At 39.7% G+C, this 21,283-nt stretch overlaps 1 protein-coding gene across 1 annotated transcript in view; it reads right to left on the bottom strand.

Annotated features, from left to right (window-relative positions):
• The window catches only part of zbbx (zinc finger, B-box domain containing), a 54,363-nt gene that overhangs the window by 12,792 nt on the left and 20,288 nt on the right, over positions 1-21,283 (bottom strand). Inside the window, exons 8-16 of the mRNA XM_020655845.3 lie at positions 18,276-18,506; positions 16,188-16,410; positions 13,918-14,077; positions 10,957-11,057; positions 7,209-7,330; positions 6,956-7,014; positions 6,230-6,297; positions 4,433-5,287; positions 567-790 (exon numbers count right to left, since the gene is read on the bottom strand). Of these exons, the coding sequence (XP_020511501.3) occupies positions 567-790; positions 4,433-5,287; positions 6,230-6,297; positions 6,956-7,014; positions 7,209-7,330; positions 10,957-11,057; positions 13,918-14,077; positions 16,188-16,410; positions 18,276-18,506 (2,043 nt within the window). The remainder of the gene's footprint in view (positions 1-566; positions 791-4,432; positions 5,288-6,229; positions 6,298-6,955; positions 7,015-7,208; positions 7,331-10,956; positions 11,058-13,917; positions 14,078-16,187; positions 16,411-18,275; positions 18,507-21,283) is intronic.

Here is a 21,283-nt window from a genome sequence, read left to right as displayed (position 1 = left end):
ATTGATATAAACTGATGTAGTAAATTCATTGTGACTTTTATCGAGTGAATCCCTTTGCTCCAGTACTCGTGTTTTATACAGGTTATTCAATTCTTAATGTGAACAATGGGATTCTGTGTTTTTCTGTTAGATGAGAGAACCTTTGCATCGAACAACAAGAGGCATGCAAGCTTCAAAGGAATAACTGTGAGTGATGAATGGTGAAATCTTGTTCTGTTTCTGAAAGTTACTCAAGGAAATTGATATAAAGCGCTCAAACACTTCACTTGAGAGCTTTTTTGATTTCATGGTAAGTACCGATGGTTCCTAATGAAAAATGATGGCTTAAATTTAAGTAGATTCATGATAGTAACATTGATTTAATTTGAAATCTCCTCTGTGTTAGTCCCTAGTTGTTAGCTTGGCAACTACTCATTAACCATACTAAAGAGTTTGGCCCTGCGGATGTATAATATTCATTTACAGACAAGAGCCCCCGACAAGAAAGTGCTATTACAGCTCTCTAAGCCCAAGGTTCTTCCTCCAAGAAGCAGTAAAAAAGAATTGGGAATAATGAAACATGTTACCATGGCTGGTTCTGACAGCTGTTCTTGCTCATCGGTCTGCAATTCTTTTTCTCTTTCTGCAGCAACAAGGGAATCATCTGGATGAGATATGGCAAGATATGCTCGCTCTTCTTCTCTGGTTTCCTCTCTCATTAAACGTCCATGCATTTGTGTGTCTTCGTCTGAAGAGTCGTCCTCATGTGGAGCCAGACCAAGGCTATCGCTGGACATGTCATCTCCACTATCTTCATGAAAAAAAAGAGAGATTCAAGTTTTACTTTGAATTATGATTTGAGGTGTACAAAGATTTAGCTAGATCCAAAATGTGAACACATAGTCATCCCTTTATTTATCATCTTTAATTACTGAAGCTACCGTTTAAACGCTAACATACAATGATTTTTTCTTTCTGATAGGATTGTCCTTGGCATTTCCAAAGAGCTGAAAGGAATAAATGGAATAAGGTGAGGTTAAATTCTTAAAGTCTGATACCAGGAACTGGGACTGAGTGAATACACAAGGACATATGAGTTTGGAGGATGCTATTTTTATCTGAGTTCACAGTTCACTGCCTCCCTGTTTGTTGTAACATGGCAAGTATTTATTACAACTCAAATCAATATTTTGAAAAATAAATAACAATTTTTTGTAGTTGGGTCTAAATTGGCTTTGTCTCCACAGGTAAATAAAAGTAAGCCATTCCTGTGGGGATCCCCAAACATTGTATTCATATGAACTGCCTGCCCACTGAGAGTTGTGTTCAGATGTAGCCTGGAGAAATGTTCCATCAAGAAAGATTCAACTGCAAAGACCCCTGTGGTTCCCTGACCATAAATATGAATTCTTCTTTATTCTTTGAAACCCAAATCATGGTTTCCAGAAAGATTGCTTGGCCTCAAGGAGACAGTATGAAGGAGGCTGACTAGTTGTACAAATACAGGTGGACACTTTAGACACATACAGCCCAAGATACAGCCCCAAGATTCCAGCGACAACAACCATAACCATTACATATATGAGTGACAATTCATATCATTACTGGCTTGAAGCTGCTTTAGACCACTATTTACTGTCTAGATACCTTCCTTATGTATACTTTGATATTCACCATGGTGCCCTCCTTTAATGTAGCTCTATTGTGTTGTTTTATTATTTATATGTTGTGTACAATGCATCAAGTGTTTTTTTTATATTTGCAAAATTAAATCTTGTGTAATAGATCGATATTATTTGTACACCTAATTCAAAGACACATCTTTGGGTTTGCCTTTGTATGCAAAATATAGACAAAGTCTTTTCTATTGAATTCTATTATATTCTTTATTATTCTATTTAATCTTGCAGTTTATGAATCAATGCACACCTCTTTATGGATTACACTGGAGAGAGAGTAACTGATAATAAAGAAATATATTTGAAAAAAGATAAATAAAAAGTTCCTATTGGATTTAGATTAAGGGCAGGTTGTATATCATGACACTAAGTCCCTAAAAAGCAAAATCATGAATTTGTCTCTAAACATATTATGTCAGGTTAAAGAAGTAAATGTAAAAGACTGTGAAAGACTGAGGCTGACTGAATTATGGATAAGACTGTTTGTTTGGGGGGAAAGCCAAAGGTGGGGCTCATTGACCCAGGTGTTCCTTCAAGCAGTCTGTCACTCAATAATCAATCCGTTACTCAAATCAGTGATGATTCAGGAAACTCATTAAATACCTGCACTTTCATACAATTAGCCCATTTTCAGCAACAGACAGCAACCATCTTTATGTTTTATTCTGGTACAGCAACAATTATTTTACAGTCATATGTTGCAAAAACTAAAGCACACACTTCAGCCTTAACATTTAGAAAATGTTAACTGTTCACCAGTCTGTAGACTGAGACTACTAGTAAATAAAAATCAATCCATCGGTATCCCCTTGTAAACACCATTTACAGCGCAAAGCTTGTGCTTACAGACCTTCAGTTTCCAGTGTTTTCTGACTTCGCCTGTATTGTGATGACTATTCATCTTCAAACATAGCTAAGGCTGTGTAATGGTTGTTCAGATCACAGTAGCCACTTTTGTCGTTAAAAATAAAACCAGCAGGAACAGCAGTGCAGTCGCAGACTTTCAGCCACACTTTTCTCTGCTACCAGCACGTTTGAAAGCACAGTTCAGTTTTCCATCCCTTTGTTTTGTTGTTTTAAGTAAGTTTATTAAGGGGTAGTTCTCTCTCTTGTTATAATTCACCCCTTCATCTTCAATCCAATTTAGCACAACAAATAATTCTCGACATGTCTACAGCCATTGCCATTAATGACTGGATTTAAGTTAGTTACAAGGAAATGTGCTTTACTGTTTCAGAAGTGCCATTCAACAGACACCCCACAGTGTCCCAGAGCAGAGATTACTTCTTAATGTTTCATGATTTTGAAACCTAATCTATAAACTTAGCATTTTTTTCATTACTGCAACTTCACCTGGTTGTTAAAAACAGTCTTTTGTTGCATAAAAATACAAAATAATATTTTGTATTGCTTCACTCAGACTTTAAATAAGCCAAACAGGAAGCATCCATTATCAAGTTGTTCTTAAAAAAACAAAGTTAAGAACCCGTTTACATATTCAACACTGCCTCCTTTTTCTTGCAAGTTGGTGAAAATGTAGCCTGAAACTGAAGGATCCATGCCAAGAGAAATGTGTATTAACTGCTAATATGCCATAAAAAATAACCTTTGCAAATCACATGATTCTAGATAGACCTGGAAATTGAATGAGGTTAAAATTGGCAGATGCTTTTTGAATAATGAGGACGTTTTGCTCAATAACTGAGTCCCAATCGGGACCACAAGCAAAGAACTGTATCATTGGCAAACATATGAATGTAGGAGGGCTTATTTCTGATTGCATGTGTTGTTGAACTGACACAGCACTTTTACTGACAGATTGTGGGTGTACTACCTGATGTTCCAGTTATAGTCACCGCCCCTCTTTTAGAAACACACTTTGAGTTTTGTTTTTGAAGCTCAAACTGCAGCACCAACACTGAGTATTGATGCATCATTCAGTAAAGAAAGTTCAGACACCAAGTTCAACGACGGAACCCAAATGTTCTGAAATCAGTCTGCAATAGTTCAGAGGTGCTTCTTGTCAACAGGCAAGGCAGGCAACTGATTGGGGCCCCAGACCAGTAGGGGGGTCCCTGAGGGCTCACAAACTTAAACCAAAGCTGTCGCCCAAAATGTGCAAATTTTGCGATGACAGTAACCTCCCTAAGGGAGCCCCATCCGAGAGCATTCATTCTTGTTGCCCTGCTAAGCGCTGCATGCGTATTGCATGTGAAAACCAAAGTTTTTCAATGAAAGTCAACAAGGAAAAATGAAGATTAATTATCCATCTATACGACAGAAAAAAGAAACAGGAAAAAAAGGAAGAGTAGCAAGCATCGGGACACTGGTAGATATGATGGTGATGAACGCTGGTTGGAGGGGGCCCCCGATACTGATTCTTGCTTAGGGCCCCAAGAGACTCTAGAAGTCCCACTGTGCATGTTCTTAAAACAACTTTGGAAGGCAACAAGTAGTTTGTACTATTTTTATTTAGACTATCTTATGTCGAATTTACTCCAGAAAAGAATAAAGTGCAGAATTTAGACAAGATGCTAAGACATGTCATCCTGAGACCCTCCTCTCTCGTCTCGTCTGACAGGGAAAATCTCCTGCTGAGGAAAAATGTAATAGAGCAACCCTGGACAATTTTAGGGGCATGTTCTCCTGAAATGTTCTATCATTTTTAAGGAGTGCATGTGTGAAATGGCTTAATTAATGTTTTGTCACGATTAATACTTGTCAGTTTGCACACAGACATACATGAAGACAAAGCAAACTCATTAATCACTTACCTATTGATAACTCCTCCTCCTCTTCCTCCTCCACTTTCAAAGCCAAAGGAGAATCCTGGGAGACAACGAAGTTGTGTGATAGAAGTGATGGGATACACTGAGTATCCTGTTGTGATGCAGTAGATTCATGGTCACCAGAGATAGAAGTAAAGGACATAACAATTGGAGTATCCTGATTTGTTGGAGTAGACGCATGTCTTGAATAAGCACCTGGAGGGGGTCTTACAGCTTGACATGGTTCCAGTGTTCTTGGTGGCGGGTTTGGGCTGGGAGACACAGGTGACTGAGGCAGCTGGAGTTGATGGTGTGATAGGAGAAACTCAGGGTCACAAAGGGACTGCTGGGATTGCCTTTGGGACAGTAGATTGCTTGGGGATGATTGGGAAAGCCTCACTGATGAGACTGACTGTGAGAATAACTGGGAAGATTGGGGTTGTACTGGTAACAGAGATGAGTCTGAGCCTATTTGTGGTGGGGTCAATTGGTTAACTGTGGGCAGCAATGGTGACTCAGTGGAGCTTGATGGTGATACTGTAAATGTAGACCGAAGAGAAAAAGATATGGAAGGAGAAGGGGAGCGAGGCTCCTCTGGGAGTGTTGGTGTGGCACTAGCCAAAGGAGAGACATCGGGCTGAAAAGAGGTAGGAGAGTGGGAGGACATAGGGATCCTGGTTTGATCTTGTAATGAGAGAGAGGACACAAGTTGGGGTGATCCACAGTCAGGTTTTGATTTATAGACTGTGGGGGAGCAATAAGGCTTGTGTGACATTATGGTCGGTGTCTTGATTGATTTCTTTAAAGCCCTTGGAGTCTCAGCAGTGGAGCATGCAGATGACTTACTTTCAGAGGATGACGCTGCATAAAATATAACACAAACAACAATGTGGATATTAGCTGCCTTTGTGGGCATGCAGTCACATATATGTTTTTTTTTTATTCAAAAGTACACTGGTATAAGGAAAATTAGCTTTGTCCTTGATTAAGGCAATGCTGCAGGCATAAGAGCTCAATACTGAATGATCACCAACAACCAATTGATTTGTAATATGTTACAGTATGGTCAATATTCACTTCACCTCATGAAACACCTTTCTCAAAAGTGTGACTATAAATACTCTGGAGGGATGGTGTAACCACAAACTACAACTGGTTCTTAGCACTTATTCCAGACAATGTAGAAGTTTTTACTGGAGTTAGAACAAGTTAAACAGCAGCAATCATTCATGTCTTATTCCTCAGTCTCTCTACACTTCATTTTTATGCTCTGAATGTCCGCTGTGCATTGGAGCCACACAACTCGTTGGCCTCTTATCTCAAAGGTTTTAAAAACAGGCACCACTTAAAGCATTCAGATTTTTGACCACACAGAAACTACAACACATTACAATACTGTAATCTATCTTTCTGTATTTTTCCGTCATGACAAGTGTGGCAAAAAGAGACATGACTTAGACATGAAACTTAACCAAACGTTCCCTCATAAGAATACATAAAGAGTAGAATTTATTGTGTTTAGATTTGTTTTTTCTTTCATTATAAAAAAAAAGGAAATGCTTATTTGGGTAACGTGTATTTAAATGTGTTCCTTGAAACCCTTCTCAAAAGATAAACAGCTGCTGGCTATAGAAAAAAAAACAGCGAGGATTTTCCCTTAACTCGTGTAAAATACAAAAACATAACACAAACATCTAACTTTGTATTGTATGTCATATTAGTGAAGTCTGAATTTGGAAATATGGAGCTTCTTAGTTTATTTGGTTAATGCTGGGGGAAGAGGGTTTACTTTTGAGGACTCACCATTGGTTAAGGGTGTTTGGGGAACTGTTGCTCTTCCATTACTGAGGACTTGCTGACCAGGGGAAAACCTGCATGACAAAAAAGAGCATTTAAGAGAGGCCAAATCCATCTGTATTTAATAAACACAACTTTCTGGCACTGACATTGTTACGTATAGTTAGCAACCTTGTGATAGCTTTAACATGTTTTACTGACAATTGACTCCAACCTCCAAAAAACTGCCCTTTCTATCATGTCAAGACGTTTATATTAAAACGTAGGTCCTACTGTTTCCTGTTTTATCTGGTGAATGGATTGGATGAGTGTCTTACCTTCTTATTTCTCAAAATGACTTCAAAGCAATTTCAATGAGGAAGACATACGTTTTTTCAGATTATTTTTCACAGGCTACTTAAAACATTGCATAAATTGCTCTCTAAATTACTAACCAATGTGCCACCAGCGCCCCACCACACATCATTCTTAGACCCAAATGCCCATGTTTAATAGATATCAAAGGTAGATATTTTTATGTGGTTCATAACCTTGATCACATGTTGAATTAAAAAGCCCAAAAAAAAAAATCACTGAGTAGATCAATATTTTTAAATATTTTGTGTGTGAAACACTTTATACTTGTGTAAGTTAAACTTGTGCACTGGTCAGTTAAACTTGTGCACACAGCCCACTTTGAACATGGTAGGCACAGGTGAGGTCACAGCAGATACATTTTTAATTTAAACTCACTTTCCATTGTTGTCTTTCCTCTGTTGACGAATGAAAACTCCACCTATGTCTCTGTCTCTCTGCAAAAAAAATCAAAAAACAGTGAACACCTGAGCAATACAGAGAGGAACAGAAACAAAGAATTAGCTGGTTACTCTGAAGCCTTGCCAGCAGTAATAAGTATGTGTGTTTGTGTCTTTTTTTTCAATTTGCACTGTCTAGATTCACATCTGTTGATGGATTTGTTGAATTGAAAAGTTTCACTCATTCTCACTTCATCCAGGACTTCTATGATGAGACACGATTCAGGTGTGGTCGTCTGAGGATCAGTCCTACCCCTGCTGTGAGGGACAGCAAACAAGGATGCAAAGTAGCGCCGAAAATCCTCCTCCTCAGCTGAAAATAGACACACACGCACGCACACACACACACACACACACACACACACACACACACACACACACACACACACACACACACACACACACACACACACACACACACACACACACACACACACACACACACACACACACACACACACACACACAGGAGGGAAAGTATGTGTGTTTTTGATTGTGTTTTTTTGTAGTTTCTGCAAAACATTTCTTTAACCAGTCATCTTTGTTGGGTTGTTTTGTTAATTTAAGGTAAAAAAAAATAATAATAATAAAGTACAGTATAGATTCCCTTGTTCTTTCATGACAAAATCATTTTTAAAAGCATTCAATGTTTGTGTTACAGTACGGAGGGGGAGCAAGTACAAACTTGAATGATTAAATGTGGACAGAGCTTTGTTGAAAGACTAACTCAAGATCATGACTAAAAAGTGTGTTTTCAATAGATTTTCAATTCAAATAGACACAATAATAGAATTGTAATTAGCTTATTGTTCTTTCTTTTTGTATGTTCCTAACCTCAAACATCCAGCTCCAAGCCCTAGCCATAAATCATCATAACAGTTGAACAAATATTGCAGTGTTGCTTTATGAAAAATCTTCATTTTGAAATGGTGACATAATCTTAGTTTGCTAAAGTGATGTTTACAATGAGTTAAATGGAATCAGAATAAAATACATTTGCTTCTGAGTAACTTTTCAGCTGTGTTTCCAGAACCTCCAATCTGATCTTTATTTTGAAAGAGGCCATTGGACATGTGAGGATACCTGACAACAATCAGGAAATAGCCTTCTCTTACACCTTCCTCCTCAAGGGATCAGAGGTCAGGGTCAAAGACTTGGGTCTCTGTTTTGTTCAGTTATCAAAGCTGTAAGAAGTTGCTGATGCAGCAGGGGATGAACAGAGATCTCTCTTGTTTTAACACTACACTGCTGCTCAAAAAGACAGCAGACATGTTTTCAGTTCCTGTTTGTCTCTGTGATTATCTGTTTGAACTTGGGAATATCCAAAGATCATTATTATTATTATTATTATTATCATAATCGTTCTTTATAATTTCATCTCATCTAGTAATTCATGCACTCATACATACAGTATGGGAGTCTACAGGCTTTAACTTTAAAAATCCAGCAACACGTACCAATAATCAAAACAGGATTAACAGTAGGTTAAAAAACTGATGGTAATTTACACCCTCAATATAAAAAAAAAACCTATGTATGTTGAAACTCTTCAACTTTTTCCTGACTGGTAATTTCCTCATTGTCATTTAAGTCAATCGGGAAAATGAATGCTCCTGGCATGATGCATGGAAACAGTTTTTTATTATTCATGGCCACACACATGGCCCACCCATTCAGGTTCAAAGACAAGAGAGGAGGAGAAACTCAGCAACCTGTTGTCATTGTCAGATGTCAGAAAAGTTTGAGGCAGGTGGAAGGAATAGTTTATCAGTTGCTGAACAGCTTTACATTTCCCAAAGACACTGCAGTCTTCCTCCCATCTGCATATCACTGAGCAATGGATTATCAATTATTAAACAGTTTTCTTCAAGTGCTGCAGTTAGATAACCACTTTAACTTCAAACTATTCCAAGACCAGTATACTTTGATTTGCTTATATTGTATTTTCTCTCGACACCCTGTCAAAAAAATATGCCAAGAAAACAAAATGACAACTTTCTTGGGATAAGAAAAACTTTGCATGAGAAAAACTACATCAGAAAGAAAAGGTTTACAGCCTCCTTAAGACCACTCAATATGACTGTATGAAGACTTGCAACACATCTCTGAAGTGAATGACTCTGACTGAACTCTCACCCTTTATCTTCACAAAGGCCAAGCTCTGAATGAGACAGAGGGTCTGTAATAGCATTCATACCGTTATTAACTAACTAGAGGTTACTGTTGAATATCGTGTCTGCTTTATGAGTGTCTAGCAACAAACAAGAATTTCACCCAGCGTTCAGTGTTGTGCAATCAAGTCCTTCTGGAAAATAAATGTTTGGTTTGAGGTCATACAGTACTGATGGCTAAAAGCTAGTTTTTGAAGTGTGAATGCAAGAAGAGAGGGAATGATTTGTATGTTTAGAATGGGTTTTTTCAAAGTGCAAGCAATGGTTGAATGGCAGGCATTATGAAAGATGCTGGGGCAGGGAGAGAAAGAAGTGACAAAAGTTCAAAGCAGCTTTTATTTAAAAAATAAAAAAAAGTTATATTATGTTTGATTCAGAACAGTTTCAAGAAATATGCTGTTACGTTTTAGTCTGTTGTTAAGAAATCTCTCATTTATCAGGCTGGGCCCAGTGGAGGGCTGCAATAGTTATTGGGAAGTTTTTAAATGCACCTTATTCCTTTTGGACACTCCAGGTACCAAGAAAGCGTTATCAAGTTCCCATCTACTGAGTAGGTTATTTAGTTTTTATTGTTGGGGAACACAGGGAACCATTTGGACCTGGAAAATGTTTTAAAGCGACGCTACTATTTGTGATAGACAGCTATGAGGAAGGGGGCAAGCAAGGGCTAGTAGATCCTAACAAGGTCACGTTTGGAGCGAATCTTGATCGACGTTATGAGAGGCAGTTGGCAGCCCCAGGGTCCAGAGGTTTGGCAGGGGAGAGATAACCGTGGTCTACCCCACTTTCTGACAGCCTCTGCTGCAGGCCAGACAGGCAGGACTCTATACTCTGACTGATGAGCTCCAGGCCCTGAGATCCAGACTACAGGGCTACCCCAAGCCTCATCTCCCTACCCCATTCCTTACAGGCTGAGTGCAACCTGTCAGGCATGAACCGCCTCTAACGTACCTCCGCTCACACAATCACAGGCAGTGATTACCCGTCACACTGCCAGGGATGAATGGGCAGGCACTGACATCCCCTGACACCCCGATCTACTGAGAGAGAAAGTGTTTTTTTTTTTACCTTTGCATGTCATTTTGTACCAGTATGTGGGGCTATAAACATAAGAAATAAGTTGTGCATTGCAAGTAAAGATGCTCATGGACATACAACTGAGCTGTGTTGGGTAATGTAACTCATTACATTAAAAGATTAAAAGTAAAAAGTAACTTGTGACTAGAGTGATGTTAAAAAAATGAAAGCCCCTTTGCAGCTTTCAGCCCATGCCCGTTAAATGGTCCAGAGGGCACGTAGCCGACTGTGCGTCTGCCTTTCAATGTACTGCCTCTAGTGTCATTGCACGGCCTCTCTGACAGCCCCTGACCTGTAACTCTGCAGCCTAATAACGGGAATGACAGAGGCAATGTAACAGCTTACAAAAGTCAAAATAATGGTTATATTTCCACGAAGTAAAGGCTGACCTCTTTGCCATTTTTACTGGCTGAATTAGCTAGCTAGACATGCGCTCTGACACATCTGAAGGCCGACCTTCTGCTCGTGCGCAGCTATCTGCTCAGAGGGCGAGAAAGAGAAACTGCACGTTCTTCTGGGATTTATTTTATTTTAATTTTCAGGCGACAAAAGGAAGAGGGAAATGCAGCATCTTTCCAGTAACGGATAACATGATTTGTGGAACTAACGCGTTACAATTACTTTGTAACAGATTACCCCAAACACTGCAACTGAGTGTATTTGTGCCTGCGTGCACATATGTGTGTATCACCTGTAAGGCTGCTTGCAGTCTCGTCCTCGGTGTCTGGGTTAGGTTGTGATTTTAAATCTGATTCAAAGGCCAACGATGGACTATGGGCTTCAATCGGTGTTCTGGAATTAAAAATACAATTATAAATCATTAAATCATTAATAAATTAACAACAAAATGTTAACACACGTTTTTGAAGTTGTATGTTCCCTTTCTGTTATTCATTTATCCTGATACATGGGCTGCTGAACAAAAAGATAGAGATTTAGTCAGATACATGCATACATATTTAGTTATTTTAAAGCAGATAACCTAAAAAAGTCATACCATTCCACCTAACCTCTATTCCCTTCCTAGTATGATCTGGCCAAAGTGCAGGACCAGTGAGAGAGCCTTTGTGAAGAGCTCCAGGCTGCCCATGAGGAGTGACTTGGGAAGTTTTACAGTTTTTATCTTTTCCTCTGACTTAGTTCTAACCCTCAAACCTGGTGGTGTTTATCTTTTCTCTGTCTATTTAATGTATTCATACAGTTGTATTTAATCCTGTCCCTCACGTCCCTTTTCTTATCCTTTTGCTCCCTACATCCGTCTTTTTTCTACTACTTCCATACAGTACTTTACATGCAGATACCTCACTAGTCATAGGCTGTTTGCATTTAAGCTTAAGCCAGAGCCCATCCCCCTCCACCACCCCGGTGCTACATGTCTACTTCATCGAATGCAGAATATATAGACTACTCAAAACTGAATTATTTATATTTATGAAGAAGAAAGAAGATGGAGCACAGTATTCAGAGACTTTTACCAAGTTAAAATGGTTTAAGCATGGTGCACAAACTGACCCATAATAAGTGTTTAATTTAAAATCCGCCACCAGGGGGGCTCTCAATCAAAACAATAACACAAGATGATGTCGAGGCTAGCGGGGAATCATGGGAGTTCTCTCTGCTACTCTACTACTTTTTAAACCAATAACCTTACGGCTCTGCCCTCACTCTTTTCACATAACCATAATGAAGCAACATTGTCACTTGTCACTTGTGCTTAGTGAGGTGATTGGAACCCAGTGATACGGACTATTATGATAGTTTGTTTTGCTTATTTAGAGACAGCCTTTCTATGTGCCTGAAAACAGCATATATGCCTTGTAGTTGGAATAAACTTCTATTATTAAAAAAATTAACCCTGGGTCTTCTTCATGTTAACTAAAACATAACCTGAAATTAGGCCAATTTGGGGTTTTACATTTGGCAGAACGAGTTAGGCTCAGGCAGGTCAAGTCTTATAGATGCAGGGAGGAGCCAGTTCACAGCTCGGCTGTGTGCCTGTGCAGATTTGTATTTCAGGGTTCAGTGCTTTGATCACAGACACTTTCACTAAGGCAGTTGATGGAAGGGCGTGCATTCACTTACCCCATCAACACTGCCGAGCCAGCACAGGAAATCAGATTGATGCCCCCCTGGTCCCAAGCTTGCTCTGTAACCTGCAGGCCCCCCACAAATATAACAAGGTGATAGAGTTTATGACTCTAATATAGCTGAGCACTTTTAGCAAATTCTTTAAAACTCTTTCCTCCTCCATACTCCCTCACTCCCTTCTTCCTTCTCTCCATTTCCCATTATTAAAGAAGCTTGTTAAAATTCAGCCTCCCACTCTTTCTTTCTGCCAGCCAGCCAGTCTCTCTGTCTCTCCATTAAGCTCTGCCACCATCAGCGCTGCAGGCTTATTGCACTCTAGATTGGCTCTCTAGTCTATTCCACAGTTAAAGGCTGCTACAGCTTGGGACTTCTAGCTCAGGCAGTCAGCGGGCCTAAAACTGCACTCTGCACTGCTCTCCTCTGGCCTGCTCTCCTGTGGACTCCTCAGCCCAAAAGTAGCCGCTTAAATAAAGGGCTGTAATAATGGGACCTGCCGAAGCCAGGCCCTCAGGCAGTCTACTGCACAATAAGTGCGAGAAACTGCTTTGTACACTGTTGGCAATGTAAGCTTCAGAGAGGCAGACGCAGAATAGGAAGGTGTGTACGACATGCATGAAAACTGAGTGCACGTGGATTTCTACATGTTCCCATGAATTAAGAGGCAATAAAGGAGAGGTGTTCCCAGTTTCCCTTTGTGAAATCTGTATTGGTTGGTTAAATTGTTGGCATGTCTTTCTTCTGCTTTTATGTGATTTCCATGGCCACATGAGACATTGTAGAACTAATGCAAATGAGTAACACTTGAGTCTTTTTGGCCTTTTGCCTTTATTTACAGGAGAGTGAAAAGATAAAAGAAATAGAATAGAGAGCAACGCTGACATGCAGCAGAGGGCAGAGGGTATGGTGGAGCTCAGTACTTCTGCGTTGAGGATTGGGGCGTCTGTTTTACCAACTAATCTTAACTGTTGCCCTACTGCAGCCTTTAAAACTTGAAATGTCAGATAGTGCTGTTCAAATGAAATCACATTGGTGGGATTTTTTTTTCTTCCAAAAAGATGAATAAACTGTCACGGATTAAAATATTGTCCGTCACGATTCTTCATGAAGTAAATACAATAAACATAACAATCAATGGGTAGCATTAAAATTCTATTTTGTGTAATGCCACAATGATTAGGAGAAACTGAGTTGTTATCCAGACACATTTTTTCAAACTATCTTCCCACACGCTCCAAAGCAACTAGTGTGTGGTGTGGTAGTTTTTCATATTACAGTAACACAGCGACTGTTTGTAATCCCAACAGTGCCTCATATGAAAGGCTCAGTCAAAACTCTGATTCTTCTAAAATAAAAAAGAAATGCAACTGAACAACTTTGAGTTTCTTCTCTTGAAGAAGAGAAGAGGAAGTGATTTTGAATTATGAAGATCTTTTTCAGGCATGATGAGAGGGCAAAAGCAAAAGCTTCACATTTGACCTTTGATGTGAAACATACGACAGAAGCCTACATGCTTTAGAGTATGTATGTGTGGTGTAGCCTATTATTGTCTGCCTTTGTACAGTACCTGCGATGCTTTTTGAGAAGCAATCTGTCCATGTAGGTAAGGCTGTTTTCTGTGAACTCCACCCTGAAAGGTACCCTGTCTTCTCCTTCTCCTTTTCCTCGTCCTTTGGTTCCTCTGTCTGAAGCCAGGCCAGTCTGTGTCCCCATGGCTGACACTGACACTAGAGAAATGTGGGAGAGGGGAGAAATCATAAACACACACGCACACACACAAATGACCTACACACAAAAGTTATGGTAAAGAAGAGAAGAGGAGGAAAACTTATTCAAAAGGAAAGAGAGTCACACAAATGTAGAAGAGAAGCAGGAAAACATCATTTACCAGTTCATCATTTACCAAACCACCTCCCCTCAAGATGTGAGAAAAACCCCTTGTCACAATGCCAAGGGTGCCAAAACAAAAATAGACAGACAAGAGCCCCCCTGGGAATAAGAACAAGATGTAAACAAAATAAAAGGAACATTGTAAGCGCATGCGAGAAAAGGAAAGACAGAGGTAAGAAAGAGAAATGTTATGATTGTACTCCAGACACTTTGGCAGTCCACAGTGGCAGCTTTAAATTGGGCCTGGGTGCCATTGGCCTGACAGAAATAATTAGGGCTGGAGGGGCTGGCAGCAATTTGAAGAGCAGAGTGAAGTGAGAGAGGAGCAGAGTCTGTCCAAGCAGTAAAGCAGAGAGGGAGGCCTAATAAAAAGCACAAACACCTAGATACACACACACAAAATCTGGAATAATAGTGCTTATAATATACAACCACGGAAACCATAACGCACACACACATGCAGACGCACACACCGTTGCACATGTGCACATGTAGAAACACAGTATGTGTGAAAGGGCAGAGAAATTGCCTGACGCAACGGAGCTTGCACACATAAGCATTCAAACTGCCGAGGCATTTAGTGCTGTGGTGTGGAGTAGGGCCACCCCTAACACTCCTCTAATTATCTCAATATGCAACAGCCATGGATTACCCTGCTCCTGCAGTGGTAAGCAGTTTCTATGACGCCCTAACAGATCAGAGAGAGGGGGAGAAGAAAAAAATGGAAGTGAAGGAGTAAAGCATCGACGGAAATGTATGGTAGGCAAAGGTGGAAAATATTTACTCAATTTGATAGCATTCAAACCGTTTTGAGGCACCTGCTGTTAAGTTGATGGCAGAAGATTTCTAGGGAGACATTGTTGTCTCATTTTCGCTGCACTATTTCATTTAATAGCCATAATCACATGGTTGAAATAGCTTTTACATCCAATACACAGTCAAAACTTGTTCAATATGATACTATTTATCAACTTCACTGTTTTACTAAGCATCATCTCCATCTTACACATCCCATGTTAATGGAACAGGTCTTCAGAATAAAATAAAAAAATATTGTTTTTAACTAACCAATAGTCAAGTGCTTTTCCAGTACAGGGAATACAGGACAATATAACAGGTGTAGATTAGACATACCATGAAAACTTGTGCAATCAAATGCAATAGATCATTGCTTCCCCAAGTGTGGGCCCCCTGGTGAGCCGTGTGGGTACTGCAGGTGGGCCGCAAAAAGCCCTCCACCAATTTAAAAAATAAAATAAATATTAAAATAATGATGATTTACCATGAGTCAACCCTTTAAGTGATTAGTAAGGCGTGTCATGACTATTCATGGACATAATGTTTAGTAACCTTTTGTGTCTATCTTGCCATAATATCATGTTGTAATGTCCAATAATTTAACCCTTACTGAAAGTTATAGATGTAGTCATAAATAATTTTTTTATAATGGGCCCCGGGGTAATTTTGTATTTCAAAGCAGGCCTCGGCAGTCTTAAGTTTGGGAAAGGCTGCAATTGAAGATCAAAGCCCCACAACAGATCAACCACAGTTAACACAATAAACTAGAGCTTAAAATACTCGTCCAAAGTCAACCCAAGTCCAAGCACTGATTCAATTCTATAACATTAACAGGGGAATACTGTGTTGCATTTCACTAGATTGCACAGGTGTTCATGATGTGCATAAAACATCTATCCATGAATTGAAAAATAAAGGAATGGCGTGAGTATGGTTGAAAGAGAAGATGATAACAAAAAATATGATGAAAATGGTACTTATAACCTCATCAATATATATTTCAAAACACTGGGCAAACCTATACTAAGTGAGACTCTGGATGCTGGATGAATAAACCTGGCTGCTCTAACTGAAGGACAGTCTTTCTGTTGATGGTCAGCTTTATGTTAGTGTTAGTGTCCGGTCCACAAGCACCTCTATGAAGTTTACCTGGTCGGACAGGTGTCCACATCGCTTCCTCACTCATGGTTTCTCCTGCAACATCTCTCTTCTCTCCTCTCCACTGTCTGAGAGCCTCCTGGAAAGATCTCGCAGACTCCTCCTCATTGAACTCCCCTCTCAGCAGAAACGTGGAAAATCCCCTCTCACGATCACTTTTTGGCCTCTCTTCCATCATTCCCTCCTTTTTCTCTTCATGGCTCACATGGAACACCTGCTATAAAACAAGTAATATTAAAGGCTGCCCAAGCTGTGGTGTATGGTTAAAAGCTTCCCTGCTGTGTATGTATATTATGACTAAAGGTAAGTGCAACAATATATACGAACAAAACAATCTGCATATTGTACACAGGGGGTTGTTATTTAATATATTCAATCTGTTTATGCTAAATAGAACAATTAACAAGAAATGAACTTCAATGTTTAGTTAATCAGTTGCTGTAGTTGCTGCTAAGGGTGACCCCAAATATTCAAGGATTTAATCGAAAGAACATAATTTGACTGCCAGTCTCACAGATGAACACCTGTTTATGAAACAAAGATCATTCCATTCCAGCTACGGTATATGGGGTGCTTAGCATCTGATTTTACATAGATTTGCCTGTTCTCTCCAAATAAATAACGAACCCTAGCCTATCTTGGTTTAAATTTAAACTTTTCTGAATTTTGAAAATAACTGATGTACTTACAATAACTTAAAGAGATTCAAATCCATGGGTTGTGTAACCCTATATTGTTATAAACGTTTATTTTGCGATTGTTGTGTAAGGTAAACTCGCTTTAAGCTTGAATAGCGTTTTTCTAGTCTTCGGACTACTCAAAGCTCTTTTAGATCGCAGGTCACACCTACCTATTCACATCCAGTCACACTGATGGCAGAGGCTGCTATGTGAAGTGACCATCAGTATTAACTAATCCATTCATGCTAATTTACATGCTGCCAACAAAGCAGCAGGAGCAACTTGTGATAAAGTGTGCCCAAGGACACATTGGACATGTGTCTGCAGGAGCTGGGGATCAAACCTCTGACCCCCGACATTCCGGCCACAGCCGTCCCATGTACCTCTTTGTTCGATGTTTGACTGACAGTTCGTGTCATTTGATCATCTAGTTGTTTCTGTGTGCAATTAAGATAAATAGAAGTTTTGTACCTGGCTACTCTGTTTTCATTTTTAGCTTAAGCCATTAATCTTCTGTATTGTAAATGTGTAATACTGTTATAAGGTCCCCAAAATGATGACTTACAGTAATGAGTAAAATAATGTATTAAGTCCTATCATAGAATAAATTGTTGTTTTAGAAGACAAATATTTTAATTACATGATTTATCTTGTATGTTGCTAATGAGAATATGGCTCAATGAGCACAAAAAAAACATTCAACTATCAGTCGACTATGGGCAAAAACTGACCAATCAGATTGGACTATGTAAATCCTTAGGCAGGTATACCACTAGTTTTGCTTTAGCTGATGCTTGTGTTCTTGCTCTTTGTTTTGTTTAAACAGGTACTCCGAACGCCAGTTTGATATAAACAGTATACCAATCTTTAAAGTACTTTCTGACCCCAACTGTTTGAAATGACTATATTTTCCATTAAGGTCAACTGAGCTCTGTGTGGTTAAGAGTCTAAAATGTCAATCTCACTGGTTATGCAAAACTCAGACTGTCGGAGTGCATTTTTAGTCAGGAGAACATGCAGCTCACAAGCCTGTCAGTAGATGCAGCCTGTGGATTTGGCATCAATTAGGCTTTGTTTGAAGTCTTTCAAATGGATTCACTTGGTGCAGAGTTATGACACACAGGGTGCACAGTCTTGTTTGACATGTTTCTGCTGTATTGTCACAGCAAGTGAAAATAAATTGACGGAAATTCATTAAAAGGTCAATAACCAATTGAGAACAACATATACGTAAGGCCGTCCCGTCCATGTAAACATGATGTAAACACAGCTCCGACAACAATACAGCTGGAATGACTCACGCTTCTCACTTCAGTCCTAAACCCGGCCCTTGATCATGTATTACAGGCATGTATTAATTTGTGTGGATAAGTAAATGATGGTAAAAATGTAGACTTACCTGACTGTTATCATGGTGCAATTGCATAGGTTTTGCCTCCACCTCTGTTTCTTCCCCTGGTTGCTTATCTCCATGTATGGTTAATGCATTGGACATAGAGGTGAGATCTGGTCTAGGTTTGGATTTGGGACTGGGTTTAGGGCTTGTAGGAGCAGGATAGGAGTTGGGGTTATACTGTTTCTGGATGCAGCTGACCACATCCCGAGTGCTCACATGAGTCTGTAGGTCTGTCTGTAAATTAAAGCCATAACATTACATTAAACAATGGTGAGGGTATTAACTGAAATTAAGACAAAATGATAAAAAACAAAAATGACACACAGTATTAGCCCAGTATTAGTGGGCGCATACTAATGACTGAGCTGCTGAGGCCTTATAGCATCAGCAAGTCCCTGAGGTCCTCTGACCAGGGTGTGCTGGTGGTTCCTCGCACGAGGCTAAAGACCAAAGGAGACTGTGCCGTTGAGGTTGTGGCTCCCAAATTTTGGAACTTTCGTCCCCCAGAACGGAGAGCCTTGACCTCTGTGGACACTTTTAAAAAGCAGCTAAAGACCCATCTGTTCAGACTTGCCTTTGTTTGATCTGTCTGTATTTGATTTTATGTGACTGTTTGTATCTCTTTTGTTTTATTGTGAAGCACTTTGTGATGTTCTGCTCTTGAAAGGTGCTATATAAATAAACTTTACTTACTTACTTGCTTACTTACTGAGTGACTGAATGATTGATGTCCAAAAAAGTGTCCAACTCCTTTTCAATCATCATGAATTCAACTATTTGTTATGCACTTTTAAGAGAATGGAATGGATCCTTTTAAAAATTTTGATGAAAATGATTACTGGGGACCCTCTAGCAACCCATAAGGACCCCCCAAGCAATGCATAAAGGAATACTCTTAACCACTTTGCATTGGAGGAGCTGAGGAAAAAAACCCTTTGCGATCCAATAGTTTCCCATTAAAATATCCTCAGGAAATCCATAAGGTTATCATGTACAATTTATTTGACTCTAAGGCATCCAAGATAAATGAAGGACAGACTTAGCCTATGTGGATTCATGATACCAGGCAGTTTCTTACAAAATTGCTTAGGGTTTCGAGTTTCTGTTTTGCAATATTAACGGCGAAACAATAAAACGATTAATCAGCAGTGTTATCGTGTACCCACTGCCTACAACTGTATTCAAAGATAATGAAGAATGATAAATACAAATCTGTTATTTAAATAAATCAGTCACAACTTTTCCTTATATTTCCCTAGAATTAAGTTTATCATGCAGGTTGATCTGTATGCTAACAACATGAAGGGAATGAGGTGAGACTAAAAAGACAAATGCCATGAACCTCACTTAAAAGGTGCCATCCAATCAGTTTGAGTGCTCACCAGCAAAATCTTGAAAGCCATAATGATGACAAGAGTATATGTCTTCACATGTATTTGATGTAAATGAAACCCAGACCTTCATTTACTTCAAAAGGTTTGAAACCAGGGTTGTCAAACTCATGTAAGCCTAGCGCTGGGTGGGTCAGATGAGTTACCATGGGGTTTCTCACTTGTGGAGAGCATTGAAAAGACCAAAACAGCACACCACACACTAAGAGATTCCATCCACCAGTAACCGGGGTCCTGTCGTTCAAAACTGGAAATATTGTGAAAATCCCTTGAGGTCAAACGCGACATTGGAGTAAACAGGATTTGTGACTACTTTCAACTGAAAAGAAAAAAGTAAAACTATGAAGATCTTGAGATGGCTTGAACATGTTACAGCGTTAGTTGGTGCTTCCCAACTGGCTATTGTTTCGTTCATGTGGCAATCCACAGAGTGCTTGCTAGGTAAATGGTAAATGGTAAATGGACATCTACAATTCACTTAGCAGACGCTTTTATCCAAAGCGACGTACATCAGAGAGTAAGTACAACACAAGCAAGGGTCTAGAAAAAAGGAAACAATGTCAGTATGTCCGATTGGACACACAGGTGCTGACAGGCATTGCACAGAGGCAAAGCATAACATTGACGGCAGTTCTTGAGAGCTCTAATCAGTATAGAAACCAAAACAATCGTCATAACCATCATCATCGTCAATAATATGGAGACCATCATCATTAAGTTAGTAGGTATTCATGAAGGAGCAGGGTCTTTAGCTTTTTCTTAAAGGTGCAGAGGGACTCTGCAGATCGAATGGAGTTTGGAAGTTCATTCCACCACCGGGGGGCAACAGAGGAGAAGAGTCTAGTCAGAGACTTAGGACCCTGTTGTGAAGGTTGGATCAGACGCCTTTCATTGGCAGAGCGTAGTGGGCGGGAGGGAGTGTAGACCTGGATGAAAGAGTTAAAGTAAGGAGGAGTCGTTTTTGTCGCTGTTTTGTAAGCGAGCAGCAGAGTTTTAAATTTGATGCGAGCAGTAACTGGAAGCCAGTGTGCTCTTTTAGGAAGGTTGAAGACCAGTCGTGCTGCTGCATTTTGTATCATCTGCAGAGGTTTGATAGTGCATGTCGGACTTGCACTATACTTATTTTGCGCTTTTCTAGTCTTCCGACTACTCTGCTTTTACACTGTCACACCTACCCATTCACACACTGATGGTAGTGGTCGCTATGTAGTATCATCCATCAGAAGTAACTAATCCCATTCATACACCGCCACCGAAGCAGCCCCATTATTTTCAAAGCAGATTGGATTGCTCTCAACACACCTTACACCACGGGAAATTGGCAATATAATTTGGTTATCGTTCATCCCTCACAAGAAAGTCCGGGGTTTGATCCCAAGCTCCTGCAGCCATATGTTGTTGTGTCAATGGGCAAGACACTTAACCTCAAGTTGCTGCTGCATCAACGGCATGTGAATGTGTTTGAATGGATTACAATGGATAAGTGATGGACACTTTACAAAGCAGCCTCTCCCATCAGTGTGTGAGTGGGTATGAATGGGTAGTTGTGACCTGCTGTGTAAAAAGTGCTTTGACTAGTCAGAAGACTAAAAAAGCACTTTACAAACTCAAAACCATTTA

The sequence above is a fragment of the Labrus bergylta genome, chromosome 11, assembly GCF_963930695.1.
Source record: "Labrus bergylta chromosome 11, fLabBer1.1, whole genome shotgun sequence".
NCBI lineage: Eukaryota > Metazoa > Chordata > Actinopteri > Labriformes > Labridae > Labrus > Labrus bergylta.
Note: the sequence above shows the minus strand (reverse complement) of the source record. Positions and strands in the feature narration are given on the sequence as shown.